The sequence below is a fragment of the Lucilia cuprina genome, chromosome 4 (genome assembly GCF_022045245.1).
Source record: "Lucilia cuprina isolate Lc7/37 chromosome 4, ASM2204524v1, whole genome shotgun sequence".
Lineage (NCBI taxonomy): Eukaryota > Metazoa > Arthropoda > Insecta > Diptera > Calliphoridae > Lucilia > Lucilia cuprina.
The window spans coordinates 85494616-85510612 of record NC_060952.1 but is presented as its reverse complement, the minus strand read 5'-3'; the positions used below and the strand labels follow the sequence as shown (position 1 = coordinate 85510612).

The 15997-nt window shown below is 30.1% G+C and overlaps 2 protein-coding genes across 2 annotated transcripts; one reads left to right on the top strand and one right to left on the bottom strand.

Moving 5' to 3' along the window:
- The first annotated feature begins 249 nt into the window (after window positions 1-249).
- LOC111680257 (ATPase family AAA domain-containing protein 3A homolog) lies at window positions 250-3878 on the top strand. Its single transcript, XM_023441890.2, has 7 exons — window positions 250-592; window positions 798-952; window positions 1021-1133; window positions 1196-1402; window positions 1483-2307; window positions 2751-2949; window positions 3012-3878. The coding sequence occupies exons 1-7, from the start codon at window positions 385-387 to the stop codon at window positions 3075-3077; spliced, it is 1773 nt and encodes a 590-aa protein (XP_023297658.1). The 5' UTR covers window positions 250-384; the 3' UTR covers window positions 3078-3878.
- Window positions 3879-8590: 4712 nt separating this feature from the next.
- Window positions 8591-13493, bottom strand: LOC111680284. Its single transcript, XM_023441918.2, has 4 exons — window positions 13166-13493; window positions 10033-10426; window positions 9197-9646; window positions 8591-8789 (listed from the first exon to the last, which is right to left on the bottom strand). Exons 1-3 carry the CDS (start codon window positions 13272-13274, stop codon window positions 9358-9360), a joined length of 792 nt encoding a protein of 263 aa, XP_023297686.2. The 5' UTR covers window positions 13275-13493; the 3' UTR covers window positions 8591-8789; window positions 9197-9357.
- Window positions 13494-15997: the final 2504 nt, after the last annotated feature.

Sequence of the window (15997 nt, the reverse complement as noted above, 5' to 3'; positions counted from 1 at the left end):
TTAGTAGTATTTTTGATTTACTAACATATTTTACAACTCTGCTTTCACTTTTTGATACAATCAAAGTGTATTTATAAAGTGTTTACAATACTTGTTGTACAACAAACATCTACAACAACTACAGGCAATTGTTTGTGTTTTAAATAGCTTATTCTGTCAAACTTTGCCTGTTGTTCTCGTTGTAATATACAAGTTGTCAAAATAAAAGATAATCAGCTGCGTTTTTGTCGCCACTGTACATATACTCTTCGAATACAATATAATAATCATCATTACGTCTTTATCACGTTTTTTTCACATCGTGCATGAAAACTCGCAAAAAAATTACGGAAAATTTTCGGAATTTATCAATTAAAATTGTGATTTTATTAAGTTTTTTTGATCATGTCTTGGTTATTGGGTAGAAATAGGCCACAACAGCCTCAAGAAATGGCTGGTGCCGATGGTGGTAATCCAGAGGGTAACACAGCCGGAGAAAGGACTGGTGATGCTCAATTGTCCAAAGCTGAACGCAAGGCCATGGAAGCCTATCGTTTTGATTCATCTGCTTTAGAAAGAGCCGCAGAAGCTGCACGCACTTTGGAAAGATCAAGTAAGTTTATATGTTTGAAAAGAAAAAATGATGAAATCGTGTATAGAAAGTGGAAAAGGGAGGAGAGGGTTTACGCATATACAGTAATTGCATAATCATATGTACATACAAAACTACATGTGCTGTAATGATGATAACAATAGTTTCTAAGCAAATTGTATGAGTGATAATCAATTTGTTTGTGTACTTTTTTAATTTTTCATAGAACATGCCCGTGAAGCTTTAGAATTGTCTAAGGCTCAGGAAATAACACGCCAACAGGAATATCAACAAAAAGTAAAAGAGTATGAGGCTCATATCGAGCAAGCCAAAGTGGAACAAAAACGTATTGATCATGAGGAAAGAAGAAAAACTTTAATTGTAAGTATTTGTCTTCGCATTAAATAAAAAGAAAGATAAATAGCTAAAATCGTTTACAAATATTTTAGGAAGAGACCAAACAACAACAGCAACGTGCTCAGTATCAAGATCAATTGGCCCGCAAACGTTATGAAGATCAATTGATGCAACAACAACGTGTCCAAGAGGAAAATCTAAGAAAGTATGTTAAAACATTTATACTAATAGCTCTTATTTTTCTAAATATTTTATTTGAACTTTTAGACAAGAAGAAAGTGTGGCTCGTCAGGAAGCTATGCGCCGTCAAACAATTGAACATGAAATTGAAATGAAAGAAAAGAATCGTTTGAAACTTTTGGAACATGAAATGCGTGTTAAGGCTAAAGTAGATCGTGAAAATCGTGATATTAATTTGGAACAGATACGTTTAAGAGCCCAGGAACAACGTACCACCGTATTGGAAGGCATCAAGTAAGTAATAATTGTTTATTTTTTTTCAACAAGTTAGATTTTTAAATGTTTGTTTTGTTTTTTTCTTTATTTCTCTTTAGAACTGCTGGTTCTGTTATTGGTGCCGGTGTTGAGGCCATGCTTACCGATTGGGATAAGGTTCTAACCGCTGCTGGTGGCCTTTCTCTTTTGGCTTTGGGTGTTTATGCTGCCAAAGGTGCTACCGGTGTTACCTCACGCTATATTGAATCACGCATTGGCAAGCCCACTTTGGTGGGTGAAACCTCTCGTTTTGCCATGCTCGATGCTGTCAAACATCCTGTTAAATACATTAAGAAACTTAAATCCAAACCTGCCGACGCTTTACAGGGTGTCGTACTCAATCCTAAATTGGAAGAACGTCTACGTGATGTTGCTATTGCCACCAAGAATACACGCATCAATAAAGGCATGTATCGTAATGTTTTGATGCACGGTCCACCCGGTACCGGTAAGACTATGTTTGCCAAAAAGTTGGCCGAACACTCTGGCATGGATTACGCCATTATGACTGGTGGTGATGTAGCTCCAATGGGCAAAGAAGCTGTTACAGCTATACACAAAGTTTTCGATTGGTCTCAAACCAGTCGTCGTGGTTTACTATTGTTTGTCGATGAAGCTGACGCTTTCTTGCGTAAACGTTCTTCGGAACATATATCGGAAGATTTGCGTGCCGCTCTAAATGCCTTCTTGTACAGAACCTCCGAACAAAATTCGAAATTTATGTTGGTTTTGGCCTCTAATACACCCGAACAGTTTGATTATGCCATCAATGATCGTTTGGATGAAATGGTCGAATTTACTTTACCCGGTCTTGAGGAACGTGAACGTTTATTGCGTTTGTACTTTGATAAATATGTTTTGCAACCAGCTGCCGAGGGTGCCAAGTAAGTAATGAACAAATTATTTTATTTTTTTAAGTGATCTCTGTAGGATGCTTAAATCAAGGTGTTTTAAACAATTTATTAGTGAAGAAGTACAATTTGTTTTTGATTTTTCCATGATAAAAATATGATATTTTTACCATGGATTTTTCTACATTTATATTTTTCATTCATTTTACATTGATAGCATTTGTTTATATTACTTTTAACGGTACTTCATTTTTATTGCCTTTTATAAACATTCATCGTTTAGTGATAACATTAGACGAAAATACGTTTAACACTTGTGTTACCAGATTGTTTTGTTTGTTGTTCGTAGATATACTCCATTTTTAACCGATATTTTAAGCAATTTTGCTTAAATTATATTAAATCATATTATATTTTGTTAATTCGGTTTAAACGCTAAATTTAACTTTCAAATTTTATAACTTTAATCCCTTTAGACGCTTTAAATTGGAACAATTCGATTATGGTGCCACTTGTTCGAAAATGGCCAAGATTTGTGCAGGTATGTCTGGTCGTGAAATTTCCAAATTGGGCGTTTCCTGGCAGGCTGCTGTCTATGCTTCCGAAGATGGTGTGTTAACGGAAAAAATGGTATTAGACAAGGCTGAAGCTGCTGCTGCTCAACACAAACAAAAGGTAAAACTTTAAAAAAGCCTAACATAATGTTGTCAACAACTAATATTATATTTTCTTTACAGATGGCCTGGTTATCGGAACAAGAACGTTTAGATCATAAATCCATAACTGGTGGCAAAGGGGAATAAGTTCGAGATGTTTGATTAGTTGTAGTCAAAACAGCAGGTTACTATTTACAAAGAAAAAACTAACATTTTCCTTATATAAGTGTATGTAAACATAACACTGCTCTGGTCGTATTTAAGTTTTAAGTTAAGAAACAAACAAGAAAAAACCTTGACATCTTCTCATCTAAAAACAAAAGAGATCTACTTATCAAAAAAACATTTTAAACATTCATAACGAAAAAGCTAAGCTTTCTTTTTGTTAAAAACTCAGGCTTTTTTAATTAAAAAATATCAAACTGCCAATAACAGCATAAAACAGGGAAATAGTATAATTAAAGATTTTTTACTACCGACTTTAAATTATTACAAAATTTCCCAAATTTCTGCTAAATATACAACATGTAAATATTAATAATAGTGATATACTTAAGAATTTTATTAACTGTTTAAGGCATCATTATTATTGCTGCAATCCCTCATATATGCACTTTAAGTGTAATTTACATTTCGATAAAGAAAGCTGGCTTTGTTTAAGTTAAAGTTGTAACACGTTAAAAAAGACTAAGTTGTTAAGTTGACTGCTGGTTTTGTTTTTAAAGAAACTGCATTTTTATTTAACCCTAAGCTTTTTATTCTTTTCTTGTGTGTATATAAAGAAATTTATATTAAACTTCTTACACAACTAACAGAGAGAATATTGGCGGGGGTTTCTGTTTTATATGGCCTTTTTTAGCTTTAAAATCAAGTGATTTTTAATTTTGTTTTTTTATATATACATATTACAAAAATGTTATAAAATAAATTTTATTTTATTCAATTATTTTTTTTTTGTGTTTATTATTATTTAGATTTTATTTTAGTGAAGTAAATATATTTGGAAACTTTGTTGTACACGTCGTAATGGAAAAATTATAAAGAAATTGTTAAAAGAAAATAAAGAAATTTATGAAAATAATAAAGAAATTGAGTTTTTTTTTTAATTTAGATATAAGTTTTATAAAAACGAAATTTTAAAATTTGTGAATATCTAGTTTATTTTTACTTTTTTTTACAATTATTTTTAAAGTTGATACTGTAAAATAAATTTCAAACAAAGCGTTAGACTATTTTTTAATTGAGAAACTAAATTTCATAAGTTTAACATAGTTTTAACCCTTAAAAGTGTTAAATTCTCTATGCCACTGAAAAAACGGCAGAATATCCTTTAATTCCCTACGAAAAAACGCTAAACGTTACTAAAAACCATCCGACTGGCAACCCTTTTTTAAAAACAAACAAGATAATAACGGAAAAAATTCATTCACTCTTGATTGTTTACATTTGTGAAAAAAAAAAACGGAAATAAAAACAACAACATTTGACAAATTATACAGGCATAAGTGAGAAATGTAAAAGAATATGAGAAATGTCAAAATTGTTGTAAAAAAGGAGTATATTTGGCGCTAAAACAGTAGTAGATGAGAAAAAAAAAGAAGTAAATGTGTGAAAAGGTTTAATTTGTGCAAATATTTATTAAAAAAATGTGTTTTAAAAGGCAAAATAAATTAATAAATTATGTTGAGTGGTAAAAGAAAGCAAGAAAATATTTATCAAGAAAAATGTAAAGAAATTAATTTTAAGTTTTATTAAATTTTCACTTAAATATGTGTAATTTTGTAAAAAGTATAAAAAATCCTCAAATATGTAAAAAATTTAAAGGCACCATTTAAGTTATGGGTAAATTCGATCAATTTGGAATATATAGCAAAGTTTTCCTGGAAACCTAAACGAAGCCGTAAGTAGACAAACATCTACACTATTAATTTAATAAATATTATTAAAAATGATTCTTTATTTTGTAAATTATTAAGTAAAATTTATTGTTAACAACTTCTTGTGTACATAACATCTTCAAATTGGGGAAATTGGTAACAATTAATGAAATGTATATAGCAATCATCACTATAAGGTGCAGCTCTCAGCTCTTGGTCCCGAAATCTCCGTATTCAGGTGTAGGAGCATATTTAAAAGCAGTAAATGTTCAGCCAGAGTTCTATGTAAATGATAAATATTATAAAGTGAAAAGTTTGACAAGCATCTTAAAGTGTAGCAATAAACTCGGGCTAACTTTTCTCTTGCTGAATTCTTTTCTCTAAATAAAAGAATAGGAACTTATTTCATGGCACTAAATGTCCAGCCGGAGTTGTATGTAAATGATAAATACTTTAAAGTAAAGAGTTTGGTTAGCCGCAAGCACTTTTAAGTGCAGCCATAAGCTCGGGCAAACTTTCCTTGTATAAATATGATAATTTTTTAATCTTTAAAACCAATAAGATTAAAATTTCATAAATAAATTTTGCATTAGAATTGTATTTAAATGTTCTTTACTTTAATGTGGGAAGTTTCATTAGATAGGTTCCATAAATTCTTAGCTTATTTGCACTTTTTTGTGTTTTTTTTTTTGCGCATTTATCAAGAGTTGAGTGCTTTACCCGAGTATCTAGAGCGTAGCCCTACTTTACGCTTGCAATTTTCCAATCACATTGTGATGAAGGCCTTGTGATCTACAAAGTGTAATCCGTACAATATCTGACTATTGCAGTTCCTTTGTGGAATGTCGTATGTCATAACTGATATACTTAGTAACAACATACACACAACCACACTGCTGGGATGTTCCCTGGAAATGTCTGTTTACTTTAATGTGATAAGTTTTATTAGAAGTATTTGTAAGAATTAGAAAATGATAGGTAGCGTAAACACCTTAATGCGCAGCAATCAGCTTAGGGCGGGTTTCTTACTCCTCAGTTAAACTAAGCTTAACTTGCTGTTAGATTAAACTCGAAACAGATTTTGGCGGACTTTAACCGATGATTGTGTTTTTCAGTTTTAGATTTAAGCTCAGTTAACTTTGTTAGTACTGCCAAGTTTTTACTCAAAAACATAAACAATGAACAGCTGTTTTTTTGCAAACAATACTTTTGTAAAATGGAAAATTTTGGAAAAATGTTAAATAAACATTTAAAACAATAATAAATAAAACAAAACAAAACAGAAAATTGCAATTTACATAAAATATCAAGTTTTTGTTCTTCCGAAATCATTGTTTTATTGTTTTTGTTAATTGTGTTTTCTCACTTATAACTTGAGTTTAATTGGCCAAGTACGCTCAGTTAAACTAAGATAATAAGTAACGTTACTATTTACTGAAAAACACAAAACATGTATTAAACTAGGTTTAACTAAAGAATGAAGATTATCTTTATCTGAAAAACCCGCCCTTAGAATCATGTTTTTGTGTGTTTTGCGCATTTATCTAAAGCTGAGTGCTTTAGAGCGCAGCTTTACTTAACTATTCCAATCACAATGTGATTAAGCTCTTGCGATCTACAAAGTATATTCTGTACAATATCTGACCATTGCAGTTCCTTTGTAGGATGTCGTTTGCCGTAACTGACACTTTAAGCAACAATATACATATAACCACACTCCTAGCAGTGTTGTGTTGTGTTGCAGTATTCCCTGATGGTTTGACGACAGCCTGTAGTGACGTATTATATAGACAAAGCTTGATCTTTGTTAATACAGAGTATATTCTATGGAAGATTAGTTTTAAAGAATTTTATCAATAACACCGAACGGTAGATAAAAGAAAAAGGATTGCGCATATGTATATCATCATTCAAGGCCCTGCACAAATCTTTCTCACACTCACTACAATGACACCGTAAAACCAATCTGCGCCAATTTCTTGTCAGCAACTGATGAGATCGTGAATCAAATTAACCTATTTCAAATCCTTTCGATCTCTCTGAATGAAAAAGATAGCTTGTTGCTAAGTGGATAATCTCTGGCCTGATTTGATTGTTGTTACAGCTTAAACTATACGTTTTTTAATTTGGGTGTTCTGTATTTAGGTCCATGCCTAGAAATTGGGCTACTTCAGTAGTGTTAGTCTATAAATCCATAGAGCTAAGTAAAGTAGGGTGGGCTGGACATTTAAATACGTGGTGGGTATCAGGAGACCCTGACCACATGCTGGGCATATATTAGAGACGCCGCGGTTTATGCGGGACCAGTAGGAGTTGAGCCTGTTGCTCCATTTTGATCTCAGTTGTACCAAAGCAACTCTTATTTTCCGCTGGAGGTTCTTCGATATTTCTGCTGTGGTCGGTGGACGGCCTCCAAGAACGACATTCATGCGGAAAACTGAAAACGCGGTTTTAATTGCGTCTCTTTGAATGTCGCTGAAAGTTGCTGTGTACGAATTCCGATTCAAGGGATCATATCATATTTTCGTATTCTCTCCTCGTATACACGAAAGTCCTTACTGTCATGCCACGAGAAAACATTCAACTGTGTGATGTTATCGTTGGGATGACCCCTCCGCGGGAGGTTCTTCCATATTTCTGCTAGGGTCGGTGGACGACCTCCAAGAATGACATTCGTGCGGAAAACTGAAACCGCGGTTTTAATTACGTCTCTTTGAATGTCGTTGAAAGTTGCTGTATAGGAATTCCGATTCAAGGGATCATATCATATCTTCGTGTTCTCTTCTCGTATACACAAAAGTCCTTCCTGTCATGCAACGGGAAAACATTCAACTGTGTAATGTTATCGTTGCAATGACCCCTCCGGTGACATCGCAGGAGGAACTATTTAGTCAGCATGACATTATGTTCCTTGACTGGGAGAACCTTCGTTTCCTCGTACAGGTGGTGTTTCGAGGTTATTTGTATTCATCCCGTTCCAGTCTGTAGCATTGAACATTTCTTCACTGGGTATCGCTTAGCGAAGGAGACCACACTGGAGCAGCATAATTGACCACTGACCGGCGAATTGTTTTATAGGTATCTAACAAGGTTTCTATGTCCATTTCATAATCGCTGCCGGCTAGCGTTTTGAGGACCTTGTTTCTACGTCGCAATTTGTGCGTAATTGCAGTGGCATGAGCTGAGGAGGTAAACAGGCTGTCAAAGGTTACTCCCAAAATCTTTGCGTGGTCCACAGTCGATATTTGTGTACCATCGACTACAACGCCTAAAATCGAGTTTACCTCCTTCGTCCATGTGGTAAAAAGTCTTGCTGAAGACTTCGCTGGTGATAGTTTTAGTTTATGACCAGTAAAGAAGTTGTGTATTTCTTCGAGATAACTCTTTACTCGATCGCATAGCTCATCAACGTTTTGGCCCGTCGTCATAATAGTACAGTCGTTTTTGTTGTAACAGGTTGGTTGTAACTGGATGTTCTTTTCTGTGAAAAAAACTTCCGGTTGATACAGCTCATGCTGAGTTGACAATCTTTGGCCGATTGAGAATCGGGTCGTTTCGGAGCGAAGATCCAATTGTCGTGGGTACGTGGTACAGTCGTTAACTGGTTTGCTTCTAATCTTTTCGAATCAAAGATTAATACATTTTATTGTTTTTTACTGATTTCATATAGAACTTACTTAAGTTTATAGCATTTCTACTTTGTTTGACACTAGTCTGGAGCTAAAATTTTATAATTTAATGGAATTTGTAATCCCTTGTTTTCTCTAAAGAATACCAACAGTATTTTTCTATAATTTTCTCATTTGTTTTTATTTGGATTTGAAACTTAGAGATATCACAGGATTAGAAATAATACATAGAAAATAATAAAAGAATAACAATTATTTTTACAAAATTAAATATTTAAATAAAAAAAAAACAAATTCAAATCCAATTTTATGATTTCGATTTAGGGGGCTTTGAAGTTGTGGTTGTAGAATTTCTGTTTGGGGAAAAAAAGAAAGTTATAGAAAAGATAAAACAACGATTAAAATTTGAAAAGTTAAAAAATTACAATTTTGTAAAACTTTTTAAAAGTATTGCAGTAAAAACGATTAAAATGTTTAAACAAAATATATTTTTTGAAAAAAAAAAAAAAAAACATTTGTTCAATTCAAAATCGGTGTTGTACGGTTGTATCGTAGTAGGTTGTAATTTTTTATTATTGATTTGTTTTTGTTTCAACAAATTTTATTTGAAACCATTTTATGACATACAACGATACAACATCGATTGTGAATTGTACAATTATTTTTAATAGTTTTTTAGTTTCAGCGAACAATTTAAATTAATCAAACTTTCTGCAATAAATTTAAAATATTTTTTTTTAATAAAATCAACACCTCTCACCTTAATATTTACTTATGAAAATAAAGTTTTTTAAATAAGTGATAAAAGCTCTACGTGCAAGCTTTTGCAAGTGACATGCTCTATAACTAACAGTAAATAAGCGTGTGTATGTATATATGTATGTATTAATTCCGAATCCTATTAAACCCCTTGAAAGAAAACTACAATTCTTCTTTTCTGGGATTCGTATACAAATGTGTAACGTCTTCTACGGTGCCCAAGTGTAAAGTTTTCTCATCTTCAAGATCATGATCATTATCATGTTGTGAAATTTTATTTGTTTTCAACTTTGGTTTAGTGTTCTTTGGTTTAGCGGTGGATTTCTTGTGTTTGGGTATATAAGTGACTGTTTCGGTGTCACTAGTGATGGTGTTATGTAAAGTGTTCTGTGTTTGTTTGGCCTGTGAAGGATCAGGACTTGTTAGGGTGATTTTTGAAGCATACACCATTCTGTAAGTTTTAAATAAATTTCAAAAAGTCATAATTAGTTATATGGTAAAGCTTTTAACTTAAGTTTAAGTTTAGTAACATGCTTTTAATTCTAAAGCTTTTTTTTAGCAAAAGCTTTTTTGTTGTTGGTAATTTTCAATTTTCAAATACCTTTATATTTACAGTTTCAATTTCAAGGCTTTTGTTTGTTTTTTAATCATACAATAAGCTTTTGTTTTGTGCTTAAATTAACTACTAGTTGAGCTTTTAGATTTTATTTGCTTTTACGAAATTCTATCTATTGGCGTTGTCGGCTTACTCCTCGTAGCTTTTGTGGTTGTCTAGTTTAGCAAGTTTTATATTCATATTTACATTACAATTAAACAGCTTTAAACTCTAATATTTACCTGTCTCTGGTCTGCATATTGGCCTCTACATCCACACTGCGCGGTTGTCTAAAATCACATTCCAACGAGAATGCCGAATCTCCAGGTGTTATGAGTTCAGGATCATTTTGTATCACCACGATATTTGAATAGAGTTCTCCCTCTTTTTGGGTTTGACATTGATCTAAATTGAAATTCATTTCCAAAGTTTTGGCCGTATTCGTTGAGGGTTTAACGAAACAGGGAGCTGCCTGTTTATAGAAACTTCCTCTGGTATACATGACACCGGTGAAGGGTTTTTCGGTTTCCAACATGACATGCATGGAATCGGAACCACATTTTAGATTGACTTTTTGTATACCCTGATCGGAGCCTTCGATTTTGAAGGTATCGGTTAGATCTTGTTCCCAAATTTCTGAAAGATATAAAAATAAAAAAAGTTATTCGAATAATCGTTTAAATTTGTCCATTTAATCGAATAAAAATATTCGCTTAAATATTTCTATGAAAATTTATGAAATAAATAAAAATTTTGTTAAAAATTATAAAGATGTTTGAAAAATTTTATTAAATATTCGATTAAAATTATACAATTATTCGAATAATTATTATTTTTAATAATTATTCGATTAAACGATTAAAATTATCTGATTAAATTAATTAAATACATTCGATTGCATTTTTGTAAAAAAATGTATTGAAAAATATTGAAAATTGTTAAAAAAAATTTCAAATTTTTAATGTAAATTTGTCGAATAATCGATTAAAATTAAATAAATTATTCAAATTTAACGAATATTTTGAAAATTATTAAATAAATAAATTCTTTGCAAATTAAACGAAAAATTTACTAGAAAATTATTCGAATAAACGATTAAAATTGTTCGATTAATCGATTAAAATTATTCGAATAATCGACTAAAATAATTCGATTAATCGATTTAAATAACTCGATTAAACGTTTAAATTTATTTAATTAAATTTAGTTATGAAATTTTTTTGAAAATTATTTAAATTTATAAACATTTTTAAAAGTTTTAAAATAACCGATTAAAATTATTCGATTAATAAAACTATCGTTTTATCAAACTTTTTAAACATTTCTTCAAGAAATTGTATTTTTTACAAATATAACAAAAAAATCAATTTTTTTTTCAATTCATTGAAATTATTCGATTAATTAATCGTTTATTCGCTTATTCGATTAATCGGTTTATTAAAATAATATTATTAGGGAACGAGTTTTCTTTTCATTCTAAATTTATTTAATATTCTTTTAAATTGTGATTAAATAAAAAAAAAATAAAAAAATATTCGAATAATCGATTAAATTTAATCGAATAAATCGATTTACCAACAAAATTTTTTACGTTAATCAAGAAAAAATGCAGGTTTATTCTTATTTTCGTTATTAAATCGATTTTTATAATATGATTTTATTCGAATAAAAATTAATTATTCGATTAATCGATTAATTTTTTTTCCTAAATTCACTGCTTTTTGTTTAAAATAGATTTTTAATGGAAACAAAATGTAATTTTCGTTTTTGATAGTTTTTTTTTTTAATATTCGTTTAAATTTAAACGATTAATTGAAATTAAACGATTAATCGCTTAGAATTAGTCAATTAATCGATTAAAAATAAACACAATTTTTCATACAAAAATGTGTAATAAATAAACTATAAAATGTTTTCCATTTCTACAAAAAATTATTCGAATAATCGATTAAAATTATCCGGTTAATAGATGCACATGTAACCGGTTAAACGAATAAATAAATTAAATTATCATTAAAATATTGTTTTTCTTTGATAGATTATATTAGGAATAATTTGTTTAAGTTCTTTTCAATTCATTGAAATTATTCGATTAAACGATTAAACTTATTCGATTAATCGATTAATTATAATAATATTATTAGGGAACGAGTTTTATATTCTATTTAAATTTTATTATATTTTTTCCGTAATTAATGTGAAAAAAATAATAAAAAATATTCGAATAACCGATTAAACTTAATCGAATAATAAATCGATTAATCGATATAATTTGTTTATACGTTAATCAATAAAAATTTTTGAAACATTCTAACTTTTGTTATTAAAACGATTTTTTTTTAATTTCTATTTTATTCGAATAATATCGATTAATCGTTTCAAATTATTCGAATAATCGCTGAAAATTAAATTTTAAGTGTTTTTTAAAGAAATTCTTAAATCATTTAAGTTTTTAATAGTTTTTTTGAGAATACGATTAATATTTGTAAAAATTTAAAAAAGCGAATAATCGTTTTAAATTATTCGAATAATCGTTAAGTATTATAGGATTACTCGTTTAAAAATTGGAGCAAATTTACTTTTTTTGATATAAAATTCATTTAAAAAAATATCCTTTTCAGTTTTTTTTTATAATTTTTCGATTATTCGATTAAAATTAAGCGAATAATTATTTTAAATTTGCGATTAATCGATTAAATATAAAAATCTTTTTTTTGTACAAAAAATTGTGTTAAAAATTGAAAATAAAAAAAATAAATATTTCTTAAATTTTTTTTTCGAATAATCGATTAATTAATTCAATAATTGATTAATCGAATAATTTATTCGAAATAAACTTTAAATCGTATATTTAAAAGAATAATAGCTTATTCAATATTGTATATTTTCCGTAAATGAAATTTTTAAAAATTCAACAATTTATTCGAATAATCGATTAAAATTATTCGATTAATCGAATAAAAATTAATCGAATAATCGATTAAAATTTTTCATAAAATCAATTAAAATTTCAATTTTATCAAATGTATGATTGTAAAATACATGAGTTTCTACGATTAATCGTTATAAATATGAAAATTATCTGTTAAATCCTTAAAAAAAGATTTTGAAATTATTCTTTAAATTGCCCAATAAATTCTTTAAGTGTATTAAATAAGATTCACTTGCTACACTTTCTATGTCTTCTACATACATTCGTATTACACGATTCTCTTTATACTAAACCGGTTTTCTGTAGTTGTTGTTTGCAACAGACGATTCTTAACAAAGTCATTGTCATGATCATTGTTCTTCATGAGTAAAACGCCATGAGTATCTTTTACTGTAAAGTATCTTTAGAATACGATTGTTTAATCAATTTTTTCCCATTTTTACCTTGTTGACTTCTTTGTTGTTGTTGTTGTTCTTTTTTAGCCTGACAAAACGTTAACAGCCACAAGTTAAAGGCACAAATGATGACAACTTTAGAAGATTTATTAAACATTTTTTAAAATTGTTTTAATACTTTTGTTTTCCTGGTAAATTATTTATAAATTGTTGTTAAATTTAATTAAAATTATTTAAATTTTATATAATTTTCACTTAATTTTTTTATTAAAAATTTAATATTTCTTTAAAAAGTTTTATTTTAATTTTGGTTAAATTATTTTTCGTTTATTTTTTTTTTTTTTTTTTTGTTGTTGGTGTCTGTTGTTTACGTTTAAATGCCAAATAATCAACTGATGGCTTTAATGTTCAGAGCAAAGCATATAAAACCCCTGGTCTGAAACAATTCCGAGTCGCAATAATAACAACAAAAGTAGTAAAAGTAGTAAAATAAAAAACAAAAAAAAAAATACAAAAATATTACGAAAGAAAGAGAAACATATTTACCGCTGGTTGGCAAAGAAAGAGAAGTTGTCTAAGACCGGCCGACTTATTGTATTGTGTTTTATTGTTATTTTTGTTTTTGTTTTCATTTCATTCATTTCTTCTTTTGGCCTAAATGATATTGCCAGGTTTTTTATGTTATTTCATCGCAACACACTCACACTCACACACCCATACAGGAGTTTTGAAAATTGTGCCGGTCTAATGGTAAGTTGTCTAATTTCTTTAAAACGTGCCTGCTTTAAAAGTCAGTGCATTAAAAGAATTTAAACGTGCAATCATTTCCCTGTTTGGTTTTTCATTTTTGTATGTTAGGGCTTAAAGTGATCTGTTCAGAAATTTAATTTCTTTTAGTTGCAACACTGAGTTGTATCTACTAGCCGTTCAATATTCGATCTGGATGATACATATACAGTCAAATCTGATCGTGTCAAATCTGATTATTTAATTTCTGTCCATACGCTGTAAATTTAAAGCTTCTCCAAACGCTTTCCTTAAAAGCACAAGTCATTAACTTCAGATTGCAAAATGTTAATTGCATCATTTGCTACGAGTCAGTACAATCACTGCTCGATCAATACAAAATATAAGCTTCTTCTATACTGGCCGATCAATATTGGATCAAAAAGATTCCTCTAAAGTCAAATCTGATTATTTATTTCCTGAAAATTGAACTCATTAACTTTAGGGTTGCAGAAAATTAACTGCATGACTTGCTATAAGTTTTCTGAATTCAGTACAATCATACAATGTTCGATCTATACAAAATCTTATCTACTGGCCAATCAATATTGGATCAAGAAGATTCCTCTACAGTCAAATAAATAATTCCTCGAACACTGTTCATACGTTGTGAGTTTAAAGCTTTGAAGTCGGTGAATACAGCTTGCTCTAAAAGCAGAACTCATTAACTTCTGAAGCCAACTTCTGGCATTCGAAAGCGAACGAAATTTCTAATAAAATTTCCAAAAAATTCTATTGAGGTTTCAATCGACATCGAATACCAGAATTTGACCCCTGATTACAGAAGTTATTTACTTGCATGACTTTCTACGAGTCAGTACATTGCACGATCTATACAAAATCGAATATACTGGCCGATCAATATTGGATCAAAAAGATTCCTCTAAAGTTAAATCTTATGGTGTGAAATCAAATTATTTATTTGCCGAACACTGTTCATATGTTGTAAGTTTAAAGCTTCTCCAATTTTAGGTGAACACTTTAAAGCAGAACTGAACAACTTTTTATTTTCTGACTTGCTGACGATTTCAATCATATATTGCTCGATCTATACAGAATCAAATCAAATTACGACTCAAAATCGTGCCGAACTACTATTCACTTTGAATCTTCTAAAAGCATTAACTGAAGTGTTTCATCTCTTTTGACGTAAATTCCTCAAGAATATTAACATTTGTAGTGCCTTCGTTTTCATATTCAGGAACTTACATGATTCGTCTTAATTTTCTGGTTTAGAAAGTAAATTAAACTTAGAAAATACTAGGGAGCATTGGGAGATTAAAGCCTATACTAATTTTCGTATTATGTAAGCGAAATTGTTTTCGTAGATGAATAGAATTGGAACTAAATCTGAAAACTGGCGGATTACTAAAAAACAAGGATTCATAATTGCGATCTATGCGAAACTTTCTTCAAAAATAAAGAACTGTGTGGACCGGAACACTTCACTCGACAGGTATAGCATTTATAGTATTAGATCCAGCAGCGTGAACTCTACTTTTAGATATGAAGTAAATGCCAGAAAAGCAGTTTCTCTTTACGTCCACAATAGGGCATTCACAGAGAAGATGAAAGACAGGTTCTTCATTTTCCCTGTCTTTGCAACTGGAACAGTGATAGTTTCTCTTTAAGTTCACAACAGGGCATTCACAGAGAAGATGAAATGTCGTTTTTTTCCTTTTCCCTGTCTTTGCTACTGCGACAGTTATCACTGCTATTAATTTCGCTATATTCCGTCTACTTCGGTTTATAAGGAGTCTTGTGCGTTTCTCATTGAAGGTTGGCAATAATATATTGATCCCTTTACAAGTGTCTAAGTTATTCCACCTATTCTTAGCCTTTTGTAGATAGAGGATACTACTTTTGATAAAACTTAACGGTGTTGCTTCTGGAATGGCGTTAGAAATATCGACAGCAATTCCCGTTTTGGCAAGCTCTATTCTGCCTGTTCACTTCCATAGTAGTTTATTGCCTTAGTAATGTTAGACAGGCGACCCAGCCTTGACATATTCTTCTAAAAGAGATAATCATCAATAGGTATTCAATTGCCTTGTATGATTCTTCGGCGAATTTCTTTAGAAAGAAAAGATGATC